We start from the raw sequence: 22,028 nt of genomic DNA, 5'->3' as shown, positions 1-22,028 counted from the left end.
CTGCCCTGGGCAGGGACACCTCCCACCAGGCCAGGCTGCTCAAAGCCCCATCCAGCCCGGCCTTGAACCCCTCCAGGGATGGGGCAGCCACAGCTTCCCTGGGCAACCTGGGCCAGCGCCTCACCACCCTCAGGGTGAAGAAATTCCTCATTATGTCTAGTCTAAATCTGCCCCTCTCCAGTTTATACCCATTGCCCCTCGTCCTGTCACTACAAGCACTTATAAACAGCCCCTCCCTAGCTTTCTTGTAGCCCCTTCAAGGACTGTTGCTGGTACTTAGTTAAGAATATAGCATTAAAAAGGGGTAAGCACATCTTGAATATTCAACTGCCTCAGAGCAACAAAAGGGGATGCAGTCAGGCATCCACAAAGCAGGTCCTAGTTCTAAACAAACACAGTAAAGAGCCTCAAAATATTTTTGTCTTATTAACCCCATCACATGTTTGTCTGCTATGAGAGTTTTTTCTCCCCCCACCGCCCAGTTTCCAGTGTTAGCCAAAGTTGAGATACCTCAAAGGTGGAAAACTGCTTTGATCCAGCACGGCAAATTCTACTTTTCTGCACAGAGTTACTTAAATTCACCCAAATAACCTTTCAGATTAAGATGGACAGCAGAAGTCTGTAAACAAGAATAAATTTATTTTAGATTCTTTAAAGATTTAATGATATACAAAATGTATACAGTATTATATCCTTATAACATTTTACCTTTCCCCATCAAACATAAAACACCATTTAAACAGCTATTGTGTTCGTGCCTTAGGTCTGTATCTATAAGATACACTACTGAATAAAAAATTTATAGAGCTATATACTGCCCTTTTAATTAAAAATTACAAATTAGTACCTATGTAACAAAAAAAAAAAATAATCGCAGCATGAAACTTCAGTTGGACAACAGTTTTTTCTTGCTGAATGCTCAACAATATTTGGGACAATTAAATTACATTTTATTGGCATGAAGGTACATTGCAATCTCCCGTAGTTTACATAATGCTAATCCAACCCTAGTCTCTCTTAAATAAGTACCACAAATAACATAACATTAAAGATGTCTTCTACACAATTTTAAATACATTTAGAAGTTATGTGTACATTCGGTTTCAATATACTGGTTTTACGAGATCTTTGGAAGGCATAACTTCTGAAGCAGTCACTACATACGAGGAAAAGCACTTCCAACTTGTGTTCTTACAAAGCAACTTATTGGGACCAGTACATACAAATTTCTTCTATTAAATACAATTATACCAGTCTATCATGGCTTTGTTACTATTTGATGGTGACTTGATAAAATTGAAATGTATAAAACAAGAAAGTTCAATTCCACAAAAAAACCCAGCTTTACAGCCCCAAAGCTGAATCCTGATTCAGGAGACACTTGCTATTGGAACAGATCAAGTTCCTACCTTCAGCCTCAGCCTACTGGCATTACACACACCTCATTTGGCTCTGTCCCCTTCAACAGGCCAGATTAAAAGACACCTAGTGAGAAAACACTAGTGGAACACTTCCTAAAACGCTCAAAGAATACTCTGGCATTACAGAGGTAGGTGCTTTCTCCTGCCTTTTGCTGAGTGACAGCAAGACGGCTGCCAAACAGACAAATGCTTTACCCTAAGACATCAGCTACCAGAATCCTTTTGGTTGAAGGCATATTGCACACCACAGGACTACAGAAAGAAAATCCTCCACTAAAACAAAAACAACAAAAAAAATAATCCACCTTCTGCTAAAAAGCCCCTTTGAAAACATGTCTTAAATACTTGTCATTATTCAACCTTTAAAACAATGAGCCGCCAAGCTGCAGATGGTTATCACAAGTTGTTAGGTCCTTAGATTATGGACTAGCCAAAACTCCACTTATAAGACAGCAATCTTTGTTTCGATATATCTTTCTTTTAATTAGCGAAGGAAAGGTAAGTGACAACTCTGTGATATTCCATGAAGTTTGGATGAAGCCAACTGATTTGGTCACTTCATTAGAGCATCAGACGAATAGAATTAGCTGAATCGGATTCTTTGGTGCAGCTTCCAGGCTGAATTGTCAATTCAGGGGAATCATCCTGAGGAAATATCATCTTGTCAGGTGTGTAATCATTCCTCTTCAGATCTGTACAAACAAAATGAAGTCATACTGATTACTATTTCTTGAGCTAGTAGAATCGATGGGGCAAAAAAGTCTTTCAAAGACTTGAGTATGCTTATGCACTTAGAAGAATTCCTCAATATGCACCGCGTCAAAAAAGATTCTGTCATACGTCTAATCAGAAGTCTAAAGCTCTGCTTTCAAAAGTGATGGAAACTTCAGAATTATTTTATTTATAGGTACTATAGCAAGTATTGAGTCAACTTTCCATGGAAATTGGACCCTTCCATGATCTGTTTTGATGTTACCTGGATTTACAACGCAAATTTAAAATAAATGACCTCCCTTCATATGAGAAACAACCTGGAAGAGACGCACTAACAGGCAGGAATCATGCAAGTCCCTTATGTTGTTACACTGGAGTCTAAAAGCCTTTTACAGAGAAACAATGTCAAGGTTTGAGATGAGTGTAGTGTAATCTATGAAGCAAAAATATCTGGAATTGAAAGTTTTAACAGAATGAATTTCTGCAGATCTAGATGTATTTTTAAAAACAAACAACATAAAACCAAACACCACAAATAAAAAAAAAAAACCCAAACCATAAAGACACACACACAAAAAAAATCAAAACTAAACACAAGCACTACTTAGCTCAAAAAGCCTGAAGACTTGCAATCATCTTGATCTGCTTTCCCTACTTTTTCTATGACCCTTTATAATTTTTGACTGTTCCTTCTGAAGCCTTGATCAATCTAGTCTATCCTCCTCAAATACTGTGCATCTGGATATGGAACAAGCAGACTTTTTTAATTCCTTCATTTAGGATTTTATCTTAAAATGGTGCATTGTCTTAAAAGTAAAATTACAAAACTACTGTTTATTACTTATTCCACTTTCAAAGCAAGATGTAACTATTTCACTACACATCATACAATATTTCATGATGTGTCTCAGCAGAAATACAGCAGCTCTTACCAGGAAGTTTAAGTTTCCTGCAGCAGGAATTACAGTGATGCTTTGCTCTGAAGTTTTTTATTGCATCCTCTCCCAAATTGGCCGGACCAAACACCATATCGTATGACCTTAGAAATAAAGCATATGTAAACATCAGTTGCCTGTGTTCTCTGGTCAAAATTTCATAATACTCTTCTTTACATCTTTTCTTTACCTTTTTTCTCCAGCTTTTATCACAGAGGGATCTGTCAAATTTTCACCAACACCTTCAGACAGCACATGAAGAAAAAGTTAGATCTGATACGTTACATAAATGCATTAATATTTAAAAGCTTTGGCATCTGTAGCTATGAGTTCTCAGCTTCCCCAAGAACAAAAACAAGAGGAGGAATCAAACAATATGTGACACCATCTACCTTTACAAAAATTGCTCCTAAACGAGCACTTTGTACTTCTGATGTCTTCCACCTATTTTTACATATCCCTGAAATCCCTAACTTCTGTTTTCACCTGCGAGAACGAAGTTTCCTATATAGTTCTCACAGCCAGAGTATCTGATACACAATTCAGGACAAACACAGCTTACCATACCGGCACTACACAAATGTGCCCCCAAAATAGAATTTTTTTAGTGGTGCTTATCACTAGGAAAAGATGTATATATTTATATTACCTGTGTTGCTGTAACATCTAATGCCATATTTAATAAGACAACCATAGATTCAGATTAACTAGGCCAACAATGCTTGTTATTTATCACATGCAAAATCTTAACAAAAGGCTATGACAAGAGAAAAACCCACATATACCTACCTTGGCCCCAATCCCAAATCCAAAATAAGGACATTACCTTGCAGATCTAGTACCAACAATTCTCCTCTTGTATACTCATATGTCCAGTGGCTGAAAGCTAGCATAACTTCCTCTAGCATGTTAGTTGGAATTATTTCATCACCATTATTGTTGTTGTATTTTCTAAACTCTCCAGTCATGCACTCTTCAACTGCAAACCACTGGCCAGCAGAGTGGCAATATAACAGGAAAACTTCCAGGAACCTAGTAAAAAACATAGTTCATGATTGTATTTCCAAAATAAATAAATACATAATGGCTAGTAGATTTTTATTTGATTTACTAGAATCAGTTCAAAAAGTTGAAACAGAAAATATTGCAAAGAACAGTTCTGCTCGACACATTCTCAGTAACGTTCTGAGACATATCTTCACATATCGGTACCTTAATACATTTGAAACATCTGCTAACAACCCTGTAGGCACCTTCTATGTCAAAAGCATGCAACATAATGGAATTTTTAATGCACTCACCTCGGAGAATACGGAATGGATTTGGGCTTCATTTGATTGAAAGCGAAGGTGAGCTTCTGTGCTGCCCTCTGCTGCTGAATTTCCTACAATTCAAAGCCCATATTCATTCGCTGCATTATTTGACAGAGAACACCAAAGAGCCAAAAAGGCAGCAGTAACAATAAGCCTCTATTCCCCCAAGACAGTGTAACAAATGGCTTGCTTTTTAAATTAGATCTACTTTTTAAGATTTTGAACTCTTTTGATTAAGTAAACTATATTGGAGCAGAGTTTTAACCTCTTAGCCCATACAGAACTCCAGGTTAACCTTTTATTTAATAAATACACACTAGCTTTTGGGGGTGAGGGGTTGGAGGGTGGATCCCATTTAACATATAATGCCTACAATGTCTATGTTTATACACTGACAGTGATAAAACTTACTCTCAAGCACAAGTGTAACACAGTGTCCTCCTTATAAATGCTTGACCAAGTATTCACAACTTCCGGAAGGAAAGACTTGATGATATAAAGATGTCCCGATTTCAGGATATCATATTCTGACCACGTGCATACTACTTTAAGAGCTCGACGTAAACCTCCTCCCATCTCCTCTTTACTTAAAAATTCAATTTTAGCACAGAGTCCTAGTTGTGACCAGGAAGACATGCTGTTATTCAAGATGCTGGGAGAACTTTCTTCAAGGCGATACACAGTGACTGGTTCACCTATGTTACAACATAAAAAACAATGTCTGCATTTATTTTTCCAAGTTTAAAATGAAAAGCACTGAAAACCTCCAGTTCCATAGGTTTCAACATGCTACAATATTCTGTTGTTACTAACATCCTGAACTACCAAAAAAATTTAAACTACCCAGCTGGAAGATCCCTCTCCAACCTCTTTCATACAGCAGCAAAATACCACTGTGGTTCTGTCCTCCTATTAGTGACACCATTAAAACAGCATCAAAGGACACTGAATGTTATTAATGAACACTTTATATGAGTCAAGACAACTTAAGGGAATCCTTCCAAAACAGTTTGTTACACAAAACGTTAATACAATACTATCGTCACTGTATCGCCATTTCTGAGGACAATTACAATTAAATCTAGATTTCATAATCAAGTGAGCTGCCCTAGAAAAGGTGTCGTACTTATTTATATTCTTGAGTAAGACAGACATTCGACTCCTTTTACTTCACTAAAACTTCAGTTTTACCCTTGCAGTGAACAAGTGCAAAATACGGCTTGATCATTCTGTACTAGAAACAATCTGTACAGGGTTTACTTTTGTTTTCTTCCCCAACAGACCAGAGTGAACTAGCAACAAGAAATACAATTCTTACCTCTCGGAGGCACGGGAGTGAATGGAATGCTCTGTGATAATCTCATCAAGTTATTTCTTTCTACAGCTAGAGGAAAATTGCAGCATTTGTTTAAGTTTAAGGATCTAATAAGTGTCATTAAAAATATGAACACTAGTTCCTAAGAGGGACTGACCTGAGTAATAGTAATTGATATCCATGATAGGCTTGAAAGGAGAAGCAATACCTGAAAGATATTGTGTATTAAAATTACCATATACAAACAACGCTTGCCAAGTAAGGACAGTTAGAAAAAGACTTGTAGTGTAGAAAATAACATATCATACTTAACTCACCAGTACTGGGAATGGGGTGAATTAAAAACAATTGCAGTGCTCAATGGTAGCCTACCAATTAAGCAATAAATAACTAACACTGTTAGGTGTCCATTAAGTTCCAAATTCTCAGTCGTTAAAAACATTCCCATACACGACCCAAACAGTCGCTTATATGAAAAGTTAAACAAACTTACCATTCAATGCATCTTCCTCAGAGGGCCTGTGAAGTCCAACAAAACAGTCATTGCTTCTTAAGAACTTATTTTGTCTCCAATGATTTTGACATATCGTCCTAAGTCACCTTGTTAACCTCACAGTACTGCTTTTATCCTATTTTTCAAGGGCAGTGCAGGTTTTTTAATTACAAAACAGTCATGGAAGGCTGCTAAATGATCTCATGGTTTTTGACCTATACTTTAAGTACCACCAAGTCACGTACAGCATTATGTAAAGTTTGCACCACAAGAGCTCATTCCCACAGAGGTGCTTTAATTAAAACCCGTTCAGAACAGCTTACCCTTCTGTTATCAGATTAATAAGGTAATGGCTTTAACAGTTAACTCAGGGGATAATTGTTAACACGAGTAGTGTCTGCACAATTTTAGAGAAGGTTTACAGTTTGAAAGGTTGGGTAAAGACCTTTACCAGGAAACTAGCTCCTTAAGTGTCAACACAGTCATTTTCATTTAAGAGCATGTTCTGCCCTCTGACATGTGACCCCATTAATCTAAACAAAACCTGTCAAAGCATTCCAGTGAACACATTCAGTTATTTATTAGGAAAAAACCTTAAACCTTGTTTCTTCATTAAATGCAGCTCCATACCACTATAGCCAAAGACAGCAACCAAAATAAGAAACAAATCTAAATAAAGAGTAACAGAATTGCTTCATTAGTAGGAAGCTTACTTACATCTGACTGCTATTTGAAGGTCTACCTTGTATCCAATCCTTTAAAAGAAAGGAGGAAAAAACAAAGAAAGTTTCAGCTTTGCAAGGCAAATATAGTATATTTAATCAGAGCTGGGGTGGCAATGTGTTTTAAGATCTTTCCAATAAACAGCCTGTACTGCAGCATTTCACTAAGCTGTACCGAACTACAGTTGAGTGGAAAAACTCATATACAGCTGAGGAATAGTAACCACAGTTAAAAGAACAGGTAAGACTCTGCATTCACTATTGTTTTATGGATTATGTAACTAATTCTTTTCTTAAACAAAAAGTTGCAATTTTTTTCCATAAACGGGAAGCAGCATATGTTTTCATAGGAAGAATATGCACACTATGCAGTAGAGAACATGCACAACTTCTGCCCTCAGCCAAAAGTTTCTGGTCCCTTTCTGTTGCCTCCTTGAACAAATGGCTCCACAAATCAGTACTGGCCTTCACACAATCTGTTTCTTCTCCTGTATTTGTTCAGTTTCTAGTTCTGCTTAACAGTAAAAAGGAGGAGGATACAAACCGTCAGTAACGCTGCTTTAGAATCTGCTTGCGGAGTGTCTTCACTCGATGCTCTTCTACTCTTGCTGAACACTACGAACAAAAGAGATTTGTAACTGGACAGAAAACGGCCTGTGTCATTGTTACTCACCTATTTCCTAAATAGGGTGAGCAATGAGCAAGCTTTAAATCATAAACGTAGCTCTCGTTTAAAAAAGCCTGATCCACAACTATCTAATCTTTATTTTATGAGCACAGTCCCAACTAGAGCACTGAGATTATGTGTGGCAAATACAAGGTAACAGAATTAAACTGGTGTGAATAGAAGAGACAGAATGAGACACGGGAGTAAATTCAAGTGGTACCAATCACAAAAACATTTCAAGATACTGTAATTTTCTATGTTTCCTTTGTATCCCTTAAGAATATGCATTTATCAACACAATTCAGAGATAAAATCAGGTCACCTGAAAAGATGACACACTTACGTTGTTCTGAATGGACTCCCAGGGGGTCAGTAAACCCAGCACAAGAACTAGATTGTCTTAGACCGCAGTCTGTTTGAAGACCCTACAAAAAAACCCAAACAAAACATACAGCACTAATCAGCATTATCCTTGTTTTCAACTACTGCTCTTTTGGCACACAATCCACCCAGTTTTCTTTCCTAGTACTATCTAGGATCTTGATTCTTTTTTAAACTTGTGGATGTCCCTCAAAAACCTTGCTGCAGAAAATTGTACAGGCTGAGTGCATAATTCAGTTACAATACTCTTCACAGTAACCACCAGCTCTAACATTTTCAGGTGCACATTAAGACCACTGACCCATACTGAGAGAATGCTACAGTAAGATACAATTACAGAAATACACATTACCCTCAATCTCTATAAGCACCAAGTTCAGCTATTCTGTCACGTGCCTTTGTTAACTATCAATTCTAATTTAAGAATGTGGCTCTAGGAGAAAGCGCAGCTCAGTTTGAACCCACTGAAATTAGGAACAAAATGTGGAGAAGTCTTGCCATAAAAACCTAAAGTTTATGAATGGAATTTCCTCAGGGATGTATTCCTTAGCACTGATTAAAATCTTTCTGAATATCTGTTTAGGTGGTCACTTTTGACAACAAAATATTTCTTCTGCAAAAAAGGAGAAAGGCAGTTTCATCACAAACTCCAACTACATGCAGACTGGCAGGGGGCTGGAACACTCCTTACAACCAGTCTATTAATTCCAATGGTTACTTGAATACAATGTAAAAATTCAAGACTTTGAAGAATAAAAACCCAGAACTTGGAATGCTACACTGTGCTTTTGATTCCAAGATTTATAACAGTTAGAAAATTGTTACCACCCTTTTCCACCCTTCCCTCCTAAAGAACACACCCCCCACACCTAAAGACATACACACACGTCTGTGTGTATGTGTGTGTCCACAATGTCTGTCTATACAAACATGTGCATGTGTGTGTATAAGTGTGTGTATATATACACATATATACACACACGAGAGACTATTTTTTCACATCCCTAAACAAATACTTCACTGGAATGCAACACAGAGAATGCACCTGCTGAAAGTGTCTTCTGAAGACTCATTTTTTAGGTATATATGCATTTCAGTGTTCAGTATAGATCTTCAGCATCTTACAATCAATGAGTGCAGGGCCTACAAGAAAGGTAAGAATCAAACCAGTCCCACCAGTTAAGATGGGACAACTCTATTACTAAGCATCTAAGAACAGCAGTACTGTCTGGAAATGCTGCTGGAGTTCGCATCCCAACATACCAAACACTGGATTTAGACCTACATCAAGGAGACACCCAGCTGTTTTTGTACAAAGGTTCAACCGTACAGCTTTATTTTTTCTTTTTTAAAAAACATGACTAGGGTTTGCTTACAGATAATGAGATAAAAAAACCCAGAGTTCCCTGTCTTCACTGTAAAGAACACATTCGGTATGTGGTGGAAGTAATGTCTCCAATAAATGGAAACCTTTACTTACTTGAAGTCTGGTTGTCTCTATGCCCTCCAAGATAGCTTTTTTGAAGCCTTCCTGTTGCTCCTATTAAAAAAAGGGAACCAAAGCAAACTGTAAACACTGTTACCAAAAAAAAAAAACATGCCAAACCCACACACACAGAGCTTTTTGGTCACACATTACACTTATCAGAAGGTCCATAAGGAGTAACTCAGCATAACGCTAACGTTGCAAATGGTCATAATGCAATTTTCCAGTCAGATTCTCCCCAGAATGAGGGGTCACTGCAAATGGTAACTTGTATTTACTAACTTACCTTATCAGCTACATCAAGAAAACAAGTTTGTTTATACATACTATAGCACTTGGAGAACAAGTTTCTTACAGTTAATCATTTTCCATTTAGTTATTTCCATTATTCTTTACTCAAATGGAAATCATACACCATTTTATAAGTTTACTAAGAAAGGCTTTCAGTTCTTGGAAGCATAATGAACTACTTCTGTAGTTTTTAAAAGTCATATGCACTATCACCTTGCTCAACAAAATATTACTCAAATCACTGAAATCTTGAAATTAGGTGTCAAATGTTTAATTAAACACTAATTATGGGATACATAATTTTATCTTAATTCACAGTTGTAGTCATCTCAGCTTGCATAACCTCAGATCTTGTTTAATATTTCATTAGTATCATATTATGAAGCAACGGTACTTACTATTTGTGTAGTTAAGGTTCCATGAGTTTTCACTAGTGTTTCATGACTTTTTTTTTTTAAATTACAAAACAGATACACATTCCTTCCAGGCTGCATTTTGCAAGTTCCTTGATTATAAGTGCTTCCGGACTTTTTCAAAGCACATTGTGAAGTTACAATTTAAAAAAAAAAAAACCACATTATCTCCATTAACATGTTTGCCAGTCTTCCACGCTTACCTCAATATCAGCACTTCTTTCCTTAATCTTGCTTGCTGCTTCTTTAAACCGCTGTAACTCCATGCTGTCTCTGTGACCTTCGACACAGTGAAGCGAAAAACAGGATTCAAAATCAAAGGCATCCTTCAATGTTCCGACTATGCCAATAATTTGCATCACCACAGCAAAGGGTTACAAACCATCTAAGTTCTGTGTGCCTGTTTGCATTACTGAAGACCTTCCAATCTAACAAAATATTAATATGAAACCATTGCTTTTCCTGCATTAAGGTGTGGATTATCACAATTCAAAAAGTAAAATTAACATTTTAAGTTTATTCAAGTGTATGCTCCTCACATGAAAGGAACAGGGCGGTCCAAATTACAGTATTTTTATGTAGCTATGACACATGAAGGAAAAGCAGATAGTTTTTGTGAGGTAGCTTTTACAATATACCCTTCATTCTCCTAGTTTCAAGAAATATTTTTCAGAATTTTACCAACTATGTGGCTTTATAATGAATGAAAACCTACTTGGATTCACAATGGAAAGCTGCACTGTATCACAAGTTTTGTATAACATGGACAGTAAGAATGAAGAGTATGTTCTAAATGCTACAGATGTCAGAGGGCCATATCCTAAAAATGTGGCTCCAGTAAAATAAGTACAGTTAGTATTCAAAGTGATTAGTCGTGAAGAACATTTAAAGATTAGAGTTATACAAACACTGTCCATTATTTCTGTTTAGTTTTGCTTTCTGAATTTTAAAAAAAAAAAGTTTTCCTTTTTTAAACCATGAGACAATTATAAACAAATAGCTGTAGAGTGTAGAAATGTGTAGTCTCCCTATGAGTACACGAATCCAAAAATGCTAGTGCATGTAGGTAGCTTCTTAAAACTCTGAGTTTCAAAGCAGCAGAATAAACACTTCTCTAAAAATTAATATTTTTGCATCCCTGAACAACTGGGGCAAGACAATACCTCTGCAGGCAACCTGACAACCCCAGATTGTGATCTGCTATACAGTAAGTGTACTCAAGGCATTATCTGCTTTACAGAAACCAGTTAGTAAACCCACACCTGTGTTTTGCAATGAATCTGCCACTGTTTTACCACTGAAATACGTAAGTAACTAACCAAAAATGTGCACCTTTTTACTGTTCAGCAAAACTTGAGGGAAGGCATAATGCTGCATTTAATTAAAGAACTTTGGAAGCTTCCAAAATGACTGCCAAAATTACCCCAGGCAACAGTGGAAGATCCCAGTCGTAACAGTGTTTAGAAACACAGTATAGGAGGATCCCTCAGCTTGACACAGATACCACAAAGATATTTGTCCACGATTCCATCAGTCTAAGAAGTCTTCTGCAATTACGTCAAGAAATAGACAATATTTTTAATTTATGCAATGAGGAGGTAGGAGTTTTATAACGAGTCACAAAACGTTTGTCCACCATGCCCGTACCAAGTTGTAGAGCTGCTAATTGCATAAAACCGCTATACTCGTCAACTGGCTACTGTTTTTCAGAAAAATATTGTCTATATGACAGAATTATAAAGAAATTATAATTTAAGTAAAAAAAAAAAATCAAGCAACATAGGGAAATTAGAGATGTTAAATGCAAAAGAAGCAGAGCAAAATGGTAGAATAAAGTCACCTGCAACCGGAATACACCCAAAATACCATACAATTCTTGATAAGTCAAACCTTGTGGCTTAGATTTGGTCCACAGTTTATGAAGTAGTCCCATAAGGATGTTAGAACATATATCTTGGGTTTGTAGTTCCATTGCATGGACATGCTGAGTTTTGGAAAGTCCATCTTTAATATTCAATTTTCCATGCGAGCCACCACAGTTGACTGCTGATGTCAAGTCGCCAGTTGACAAAGAGAACTTCTTTTGGGGGTTGTTCTTCAGTAAGTTGACAGAGGACTGGTGATCACATTTGTCAACTCTGCAGCTGTAGTTATCATTAGTGTCACTCTCATCATGAATAAAACCACAATTAATGTATCCTCCATTTTCAACACAAGGTTGGGTGAAAGCAAGGCAAGCAGAGCCAGAAGCAAGAGGATAAGAGCAGCTAATAATGACTCCAGGACACTCAGAATCTACTTTGTTATACTTACCCACAAATGCACCAAATTCTACATTATTATCTCCTTCTGAAGGCTTAGAGAAAACAGTCTCTTCGTGCTTTGCTGAAGAATCCAGCTGATTTTTGCAACTGGGCCGAGATGGAGTGCTAACAAACATTTTAGCTGTTGGGGATGTTACATGTGGCATGCTGCTGGATGAATTGCCTAATTTTTTACTTTTACTAACAGACTTTGAGATCTCTGCAGCCTGTATTCGTTGACGAAGTTCTGGAGGGGAAACAGCATTTGAAAATAAGGCACTGCCTGAGGAACCTGCCTCTTGGAAGTTTAGTTCTTCTCTTTGTGGAACTGGAGCTAACTCCTGACCAATTGTCTTATGATGGCCTTCTTTTTCGTCACGTATAGAAATGTTACACAGTAAAGCATTATTACTTTCAAGGCCTCCTTGTGGAAAAGAACCGAAGACATTTCCAATGCTGTGCTTTTTCCACACAGATGATCTCAGAGAACCATCCTCAATGAGGTTTTGTGCCAAATGTTTTGAAATGCTCAATTCCCGTGTGATTTCATTATGAACCTTGCTAGCTTCTGAAGCTTTCTGTGCAGTCAGTGTTTTCAGAGTATCCACAGTCAGAGCAGAGAGATCCTGCAGGTGGCCAATCTGTGAATCTAAAGACTGCAATGACCGTTTTATGTAGTTGACACGATCACCAACTTCCTTTATCTGAATGCACATTTGTTCCACCCTAAGAAAAATCAAATAATGAGGTAGCTATGAAAGGTATTTTTCTCAATACACAAAAGAAACATCTTTTTAACACTTTCTGCCCATTTGATAAGGAAAAAACCTCTGAAATTTCAAGACAGTATATACTATAGTGCTGGACTGTTTTGTGCGTACTTCTGAAGCATACAATTAAGAGACAACAGGAGAGGTCCTACAGCACTTTTTCAAATTTAGCATTTTATTAAAATATCATGAAGAACTAAATAGTACGATTGCCTCGGCTTACTGAGTGCTGTTACAAACCAGGAAGAATCAATCACATGACTAGTTTCTCCATAGAAATGGATAGAAATCATCTAAAGTTTGCATAAATACTTAAGGTCCTGAGCAGCATTTTACTCCCTTCGAAGTATATTTTAAAAAACCTGCAAGAGTTCTAAGCTTCTCTATTCAGAAATTTCATTTGTAAGTACCGTTCAAACGTGACTCGTATCCTCTCCTCACTTCCAGAATGAAATTTATCATCCTTTTCATTGAAATACATCTCAACACACAGCTCTTCAAAATCATGAAGTTTCTTTTGATCTTCTTCTGTCAGGAAGAGCTCTAAAAAGAGATTGAACAGTTAAGAGGATGCATATATAATTAAGTAGTAGAGGTGCTGGGAACTGAAAGTCACAATGATAAAAGGAATTAAAAATTAAAACCAAATAAAGCCACAACAAAAAATACCCCTACACAGTGCCACCTCAGACCCTTCTTCTCCCTTTTCAAGCAAAAATATTCAAGGTCAAAGACCTTGAATCAAAACAGAAATTCTGGGTACAATATCATTCCTTACACTCCACCTTCCAATCCCTTTTCTTTTGAGGTAAAAGCTAGATTCCTTAGTTGGATTTTATCATCTGTGAGACTTTTTGTTTTCCTTTTTAAATTTGCAAAGGTTTTCAACAAGAACAGAAGTTTTCCAGAAGGGAAAAAATTCCATCTACCCCCATGAACACTAACAGGAAACCTAGTCTAATTTTTTTGTTTCTTTGCTTTTGTCACAGGTTAATTTGACTGGAGATTTCTAGGGGCTGTGCATTATACCCTTAATAAAAACATTGGGACTTTGAACAGAATTAGTGTCTTATTCAATATTAAAAAAGGAAAATCAAGACGTACTTTGACATTCTGGAGAACATACATTATAATCAAGAAAACAGCATTTTTCTGACAGTTTGCTTTAATCACAAAGAAAATTACTTCAATATTTCAGACAATAATTATTCATACTTGGCCCATCTGAAGTCTTGTCTGTCTTTCTTCTTTTACATATACAACAGAACAGGGAAGCCATGTGGCTAAGAATTATAAGTGGTGGAGGCAGAACGGGTTTTTCATGGTAGGCCATAATGAAATGATAGCGTTGGTACTTCCACACAATGTTTGAAATCGCCTTGACTTGTAAATACACGTTGCTGAAAGGGAACAGAAAAGGATTAAAACATCAAGGTGTTTTTTGGGATGGTGGGAGGGGATGTAGGGTGGGAGTGGTTTGGTGTTTGGGGTTTTTTTGTATGGGGTTTTCTTTTTAACACTTGGGAACAATCTTGAATTCTGAAGCTAGCTAAGCAAATGCTTGTCTTTTACTGGAAATCATTTTAGTGGAAGCTGGAAACAGTCAAAGAAACAGCATGATCCAAAGCAAGGACAGGGTCAAAAACCCTCTCATCTCGTAACATCTCAGTGCTTTTGCTCAGAAATAAATTGAAATAAAATTTCAAGTTTGCAAAACAAACAAAAAATTACGTCTAAACTCAAGGTTTTATATCAGACTATGTTAATTCTGCAGGCTGCCATTCTTCAGTGTGAGCAAGCTGCTTATTTCTATAAATCAAACACTTGCAGAGGACGGTAGGAGACAACTTACTCTAATACAATTCAATTCAATCAACTAGAGAACATTAAATTAATTTAGGAGCAACGATCAATACACAGATCCAGAAAATTCTGTTTGCTTTCTGACAATGAGAACTTAAAAAATGCTTTCAAATTCTTTTATCCAGTTCCCCTGGCCTTATAGATGTGACACATGCCAGTCACATCACACATTTCCCTACTTAGTCACAGGTTTGCAGTGAGGAGGAGACAAAGACCAGCCTTAGAACCTAGAAATACTTCCAGCAAAAGGAACTGCTTTGAACTGTTATCAGTTCCTCTCATCTTATTGCAGTGAAACAGAAACTCATCAAAAGGTTAACAAAAATTAACAATTACCCTCATACTTACTTGAAAAATGCAATAAGGAGATTAACCATAATTATGTACTGTACAAAGAGGTAGACAGCTTGAAGAAATGGGGTCAACCATGTTCCTGGGCCACAGAGATGAGCAACTTTTTCATCAGAATTATTTGCACATACTGTGTGAGGGGAAAAAAAGGTGCAGAAAAAATACAAACAAATTTTAGAACTCTCAGAAGATAGAGATATGAAAAAAAAAAAAGATTACTTGTAACTACTGTAACAATCAACTCTCAATTCAAAACGTCTCCATGTACTGAGGAACACGGTTAATACTATGGAATAATCATATTATTGGACAAGGGAAGAAAAACCCAAAAAAACCATAATACACCACCATAGCCACAATTTTGGCATGACAGCTGTGGGGGAGAATTCCAAAATCATTCTGGGAAAAGCCTTGTTAGAAATTAGTAATTAAGTGGAGTTTTTATTCCAAGCCATTCAAGCTTTATAAAGGATAATTAGAAAGTGAAGTCAAAAAGTTATACAGATGCCACCCACAAAGGAGATAATCCTATGAACAGAGTCTATGTCAACAATACTGGGCGTTTCATTTCATAAAATCAGAATTTCCTAAGAGCTTGAAAAGACCTAAACAGAGTAAGTTTTCTCCTTACTTGCTTGAAAATTGCAGTGTCTTACCATCAATTTCATAGGCATACACTTCACCAAAAATCATCCAGTATGGATGAAACACAATATCTCTAGCAAGAGTCCAAGAGGGTGCCTCGTTAGGATACAATATTGCCTTCCTGGGAACACCAAAACTTAGTAGTACAAGCGCCATAATCACCACAATATAAAACATGTTGGCCACCTATTAACACAAAAAAGTCAGTTAACCCACCAGATCATAATTATGACTTCACAACTTTAAACACTTCCACAGTGACAGTGTAAGCTTGATGCATTCTATGTATTACACAAGGAAAACAGTCCAGGATACTTATATTTCACTCAAAGATTTGTTAAGTAATGAATTCCACTCACTGACAGTAAAGCCAAGTTGTTTAGTTTTACATATAAACAACTGGAACATTTTCGTGGGAGAAAGGACAAGAACAGAGCCAGACTTTATTTCCCCTTTTCCACAGCACAAAATACGAAGGTGCTTTAAGGGACAAAACAAGTTGAAGTCTTGCACTAGAGTGTAGAAAGGCCAGAAAACCAAGACCACAAATAAATCTCAGACCCGAAAGAGAAGCAATACAAGATAAATCAAGAAAAAGGCATTATCATATTCATTCAAATCTGACATTTAAAAACAAAACAGACGAGAAGAAAGATTTGCCAGCTTCTTACAGATGTGACAGAGAAAGCTCCATAATAAAGGAAACCTTCTAATCAGTGCTTGTTTTGAAATACATTAGGTTCCATTCCAGCGAGCTACCTCTCTACACAGAATTGCTGACATATTACATTGGATAAGCAACCTTCTTCTAAATGCAACTTTAAGAAAATGTGTAAATGGATGCAACAAGAAAAACATATTTCAGTGGGAAATTAAAAAAAAAAAACCAGTAAAAAAAGTAGCACTTACCATTTTCCCAATCATCATAACGTAAGGGCCAGCCTGTTGATTTACAGCTAGAAAATCCAGTAATCGCACATACCAAAAAATTATATTGAGACAGTACGTTATTCTTCCAGCAACGAAGACATAATTTTCTCTGTAGGTATTGTCACCAAAATTTCCCTTGGCTCCAAATCTTAATGCAAACCCGATGAAAAAAGTGACAATGGCAACTGTGTCACTGATATTGAAGTAATCACTGAACCACACTTTAATTTTCTGATTAATCTTCCCAGCCTCTGACATAAAAATCTGCAATAAAAAAAACAGACCAGGATGTCATTGATAGTTTCTTAACATTTAGGAGGAAAAAACCACCTCTTTTTAATAGGCTTGCATCTCTTCCCCATTGGAAACAGAGGAAAAGCAATCTAAGTCCAAGCAGCAGGCCAAGAAACAGTGGCATTGAAATTAGCAGCCTACACCTAAGTTTAAGATAAAGGTATCACACCATGTACCCCAGTGCTTGAAGTTTCTTAGGTTGTCTTGTTTATGAAGATAGTTTAAAGCAGATTGTTCTAAGTGACAAAGAAAACAACCCCCCCAGACTGTTAGAGGCATACCTCACGAATTTTCTCAATTGCTGATGTGAAAATGTAAGCAATAACAATCCACTCTTGAACAGACGGCGATTCTTCCATTTTCACAAGAACAACAAATGTATAGAGCATGAGGAATCCTAAGTATGCCAACTAAAAAAAGCAATGAAAATTAGACATATAATTACTGAAACATCCTTTATGCCTGGAATCTTTTGATGTGGTATACAATAAAAGCTTCAAGCATGATTACAGTACTACATTTACCCCTTTAAGCAGACAAGTTATTATTTATAAGAGGATACAATTATTTTCTTCTTAGAAGAGGAAAAATAGCTGTAATAAGCTATTATTAGCAAAGCTTTGTTCTCATTACAGCTATTTTTCCTTTATTACTAATTTCAGAGTTTCTATCACAGTAGTTTAAACAAAGCTGTGCATGAACACTTTAGCCTAATAAATGATTTCAGAATTTCTGCTAGCATCTGATGAAACTAATTACTCAAGCCAGGAAAAAAACATTCATGCTAATTACACACTTAGCTTAAAAAAAAAAATATTTCTCAAAGCCAACATCATGAACTCAACCACAGAGCACTGCATGCACATACGCAGTTCTTTAAAACCATTTCCAGCTTAGCAAGGTAAGGGGTTTCTTATTTGTTTGGTTTTTTTTAAAGTGCTTAAACTTTGATCCGTATCAGAACTATGTGCTGGTAAAGAACCCAAAAATCCACATTAGATTTCCAAATAAAATACACGTTACACAGAAGAAAACTCACCGTGTTAAACCAAAACTTCACAATTGGTGCATGATAAAATGCATAAAATTTCTGTGTAATTGGAAGTCTTTTAGGTTTTGCTGGAGTCTCCATATCATGCTTTTCTGAAGTACTGTCCAAGATCCTCACTTCTTTAAACACCTCCTAAAACGAAAAGGACTGTTAACATACAGAGATACATGTTTTCAGACACTTATTTTAGCTCTTGCTTTAGCTCAGAAATATAACTACTTTAAGTCAGAAATATTGTTTTTAATATCTCCCCCTACCCCACATTACCATAGGTATTTCATCTGCTGCATTCTGGAAGTTGTTTTCACTGTCATCCATTGTCATTTGATGTGCATCTTGAGACTGAGGAATGTGCGACATTTCAGCCTTGGTCTTATATTCCAACAGCAGTATAGCAGGAGGGAGTAAAATACTTAGTATCACCTAGAAAAGATGAAGACTAAGTGCAAATAGTTCATGGCTACAGAGAAGTATCACAATACATCAACACACAAAATATCCCTTTAAAATCTATTATCCTAATTTCACTTGCTTGTTATTGAGAAAAAAAAATACGTAGAAAATAATTAGTCGTTATTACTTATGTACACACATAGGAGACTAAGAATACATATACAGAAGATGTGGGAAAGGGGAAGAATCACCAAATTCCAAAACTAAAAGCCACTAGAAAGAACGTACTCCAAGCCTGAAAATCCAGATATGTTCTGTTTACACTCTGTTCTTTAGTCCACTCCCAGAAACTCTGGAACTGTGTACTGTTGAAGTGTATTTGAAGAGCATATAGGACTCGAGGTTGTGGTTTTGTCTTTGTGGGGTTGGTGTTCATTTTGGGTTTTTTTTTTTAACTTGTGGTAGAAAAATGAGCTAAGGTATGGATGAAGAAAATAAGTGAGAGCTCTTTACTGTCATTAGCCTGTTATAAAGCAAGCAAGAAAACGGTTAACCAGTTATCAAAGAGTATTTTAGTAGGTCACAAGTTAAATGATGCTTGTAGGTATTTTGTAGGAAAGTTTTATTTCATTATATTTCTAGCAACGACTAGGTTTTGGTAGCCCAGCTCAAAGAAAGATGCAACTCCAATTTTGATTCAATTGATCTGTATCACAAAGGGCACCATTGGAAAACCTATCCCAACTTCCCCCTCTTGTTTCATTCTGTGCCCAGCTTTTGCTGAGTTTCTTCCTCCAAAATAGGACATATGAAAGCTTTTCTACACCAAGTCTTATGTGCTTCCTGTGAAAAGCCCAAATGCAGGAAAATATATTCTTACAGTGGGCTTTCTGTCTGTTAGGGTCTTTTACCACTATGATTTTAGTAGTGGATTAGTATTCACGTGATCTCTTTAAGCCTCTGATTAAAGGCTACTTGCCTGGTTTTTGCCTTCTATATTTCTGTACCTTATTTGAAAAGATAATAGAGCGACAAAAGAAGAATTAACAATAAATACTTCCAGTTTTAATTATGTTATCGGAGACTGTTTTACAGGACTTATTAACATAAGCTATAGTTGTGAAAGCTTTATACTAATAGCATTTAAACATGCTTTCCTTCCGCTTAAAAATAAATTCTTTCGATCCTTTTTACAACAATAAACCGTGACAATGCTTACCTTGTACCATGAATTCTTCCTCATGTTCAGCCTTCCCATCCACATATCTGATAACAGCATCTGTGTACAAGTATGAGCTACAAATGGACGAAGCCTTGATGACACTGCTAGCTTCAAACAAGTTGAGTTGCTCCAATTTTTAAGCTCATAGGTTAGTAATTTCATTGCCATAGTTTCATCTTGTCGGAAGGACTGCTCTAGCAGCTCAACTGCCAGTTGACCAAACTCACTAGAACGAGGAAAAACAAAACAAAATTTAGTACCTACAGAAGTGACTTTGAGTTTAGGTCAAATTTTCTTGCACAATCAAATTCCAGCAGCACAAGTTGAAGGGACGATTACTGTTCTGTACAGATATGCAGTAGAGTAATACTAACTACAACATGTGAATCTGTGACTTTTATTACAAACACAGACAGGCCAAGCACCTGTTAAAACGTACAAGGAAATCACATAGAATGTAACTGGCAAATTCCATGTCATTCTAGTTTAAGTATAAATCGCAGCTTGTATCAGCTCACAAGAGAGAACAATATCTAATACTTCTACTAGGAGTGTCACTTAATCCTTTTTGCAAAAAGGAATTGTCCCCAAGTGTGTCAATATAACAGCTCATGTACAGCTCACTATTTGCATTACAAAGTTCAAGATCTTTATATAAAAGTTATTTACTTGGAATATTGTTTCAGTTCTTCTGAAGTATCATCAACAAGGTCACTTTGTTTTGCTTCATATGCCATTGAACGATACACTTTGCAAGCCACTAAGGCTTTCGCCATGGACTCCTCTCCATGCTGCCAGAAGAAGAGGGCCATCTTCTGCCTCTTCATTAACACCGCCCAAAGCAACAGCTCGTTGAGAGGATAAGCAAAACGCCTCGTTTCAGGATCATCTATGTCTACTATTTCATCTTTGGTTCTTTTCTTTTTTCCCTCTTCTGCACCAGTGTCAATCTTTAAAATAAAATGAGACAGATACATTTTAAATCTCTAAACTTGGTCATTATATAACTTGAAATAAAATGCTGAGTGATCCAACATGAAATTACATATAATTATAAAAACAAAAAAGAATTTCTGAAGACTTGAAAAGCACATGGAACTTTTGTTCCAAAACTTCAGTTGAGTCCAATTCATTTTAATACTTGGGAGACTGACTTTGATTTATAGATCAAAGAAAAAGCAGTAACTAATGTACCTACACACCAATGAGGAAACTCGTGGAGACACATGGCCAAATCTTGCTGCCTACAAAGCCATGTAAGGAACCTCCCATCACTAGAACTGTGCCAAAGATAAGCTTCTGGCTTATCCAGAAGACTACTATACAGAAAGTTGAATACTATTTACAGAATCCTGTAAGCATGCTAGACAGTTTATAAACAAGTACAAAAGCAAGGCTGAAATTCCAGCTTTACCAAAGTCAGTAAAAATGCTGCTACTCGCACATAAGTGGCATCTGGATTTCAACCAGTCTCTCCACTCTTAACTACTTAAAACAAACCCCACAGAGTTCCCCTCACGCATTGGTACCTTTGGTTTGTATGGCTGTGCTGTTTTGATGAAGTGATTATGGCGCATTTTCTCTTTCTTGTCTGCCCTGTTACCAAAAGACTCGTGGCTTTTACACATCTGAGGAGTAGTATTTGAAGCATTTCGCCCAGATCTCTGTAACAAGAATAAGAGGAAGGGGTTTGGCTTGGTTTCTTTGCCCTTACCTACTATGTATTATAAAATAATCTGTTTATAGCTACTTAGTTGAGCAATTCAACAGTTACTTTGCTATCGAAACAGCAATGAGCTTACATAACAGCAACAACCAGAACTTTCACTGCATATTTAACAAGGCAGTTTTGGTTTGGGTTTGTTTGTTGGTTTTTTGGTTTTGTTGTTGTTTTGTTTTTTTTTTTTTTAAGAAGTTGCAGTTACTCTTGTTGCTTTAAAAGAAGCTGACATATCTGCCTCCCAAACCCTGGTGAATCTGCATGTTTAATGCCCATTCTTCCCCTATGAGTAGGAAGAGAAGGAATAACAGAAAAGGAATTTGGAAGTGCTAGAA

General features: G+C 36.6%; 1 protein-coding gene across 2 annotated transcripts in view; it reads right to left on the bottom strand.

The window, feature by feature from the left end:
* Positions 1–618: 618 nt before the first annotated feature.
* Positions 619–22,028, bottom strand: part of TRPM7 (transient receptor potential cation channel subfamily M member 7) — a 55,051-nt gene continuing 33,641 nt past the window's right edge. The window contains exons 15-40 of one of the 2 annotated variants that reach the window (XM_069866985.1): positions 21,503–21,637; positions 20,643–20,923; positions 19,971–20,199; positions 18,626–18,781; positions 18,347–18,490; positions 17,589–17,717; positions 16,993–17,277; positions 16,095–16,269; positions 15,436–15,568; positions 14,440–14,624; positions 13,635–13,767; positions 12,465–13,180; positions 10,355–10,431; positions 9,442–9,501; positions 7,924–8,005; positions 7,458–7,528; positions 6,909–6,946; positions 6,192–6,217; positions 5,856–5,906; positions 5,702–5,767; positions 4,795–5,078; positions 4,372–4,454; positions 3,897–4,102; positions 3,261–3,312; positions 3,068–3,174; positions 619–2,113 (exon numbers count right to left, since the gene is read on the bottom strand). In XM_069866985.1, coding sequence (XP_069723086.1) covers positions 1,983–2,113; positions 3,068–3,174; positions 3,261–3,312; positions 3,897–4,102; positions 4,372–4,454; positions 4,795–5,078; positions 5,702–5,767; positions 5,856–5,906; positions 6,192–6,217; positions 6,909–6,946; positions 7,458–7,528; positions 7,924–8,005; positions 9,442–9,501; positions 10,355–10,431; positions 12,465–13,180; positions 13,635–13,767; positions 14,440–14,624; positions 15,436–15,568; positions 16,095–16,269; positions 16,993–17,277; positions 17,589–17,717; positions 18,347–18,490; positions 18,626–18,781; positions 19,971–20,199; positions 20,643–20,923; positions 21,503–21,637 — 4,035 coding nt within the window. In that variant the 3' untranslated portion in view covers positions 619–1,982. Of the gene's footprint in view, positions 2,114–3,067; positions 3,175–3,260; positions 3,313–3,896; positions 4,103–4,371; positions 4,455–4,794; positions 5,079–5,701; positions 5,768–5,855; positions 5,907–6,191; positions 6,218–6,908; positions 6,947–7,457; positions 7,529–7,923; positions 8,006–9,006; positions 9,105–9,441; positions 9,502–10,354; positions 10,432–12,464; positions 13,181–13,634; positions 13,768–14,439; positions 14,625–15,435; positions 15,569–16,094; positions 16,270–16,992; positions 17,278–17,588; positions 17,718–18,346; positions 18,491–18,625; positions 18,782–19,970; positions 20,200–20,642; positions 20,924–21,502; positions 21,638–22,028 lie in introns of those variants that run through there. The other variant, XR_011338306.1, reaches the window with a different exon arrangement.

Source organism: Phaenicophaeus curvirostris, chromosome 12 (assembly GCF_032191515.1).
Source record: "Phaenicophaeus curvirostris isolate KB17595 chromosome 12, BPBGC_Pcur_1.0, whole genome shotgun sequence".
Classification (NCBI taxonomy): domain Eukaryota; kingdom Metazoa; phylum Chordata; class Aves; order Cuculiformes; family Cuculidae; genus Phaenicophaeus; species Phaenicophaeus curvirostris.
This window is presented reverse-complemented; position numbering and strand designations above follow the sequence as displayed.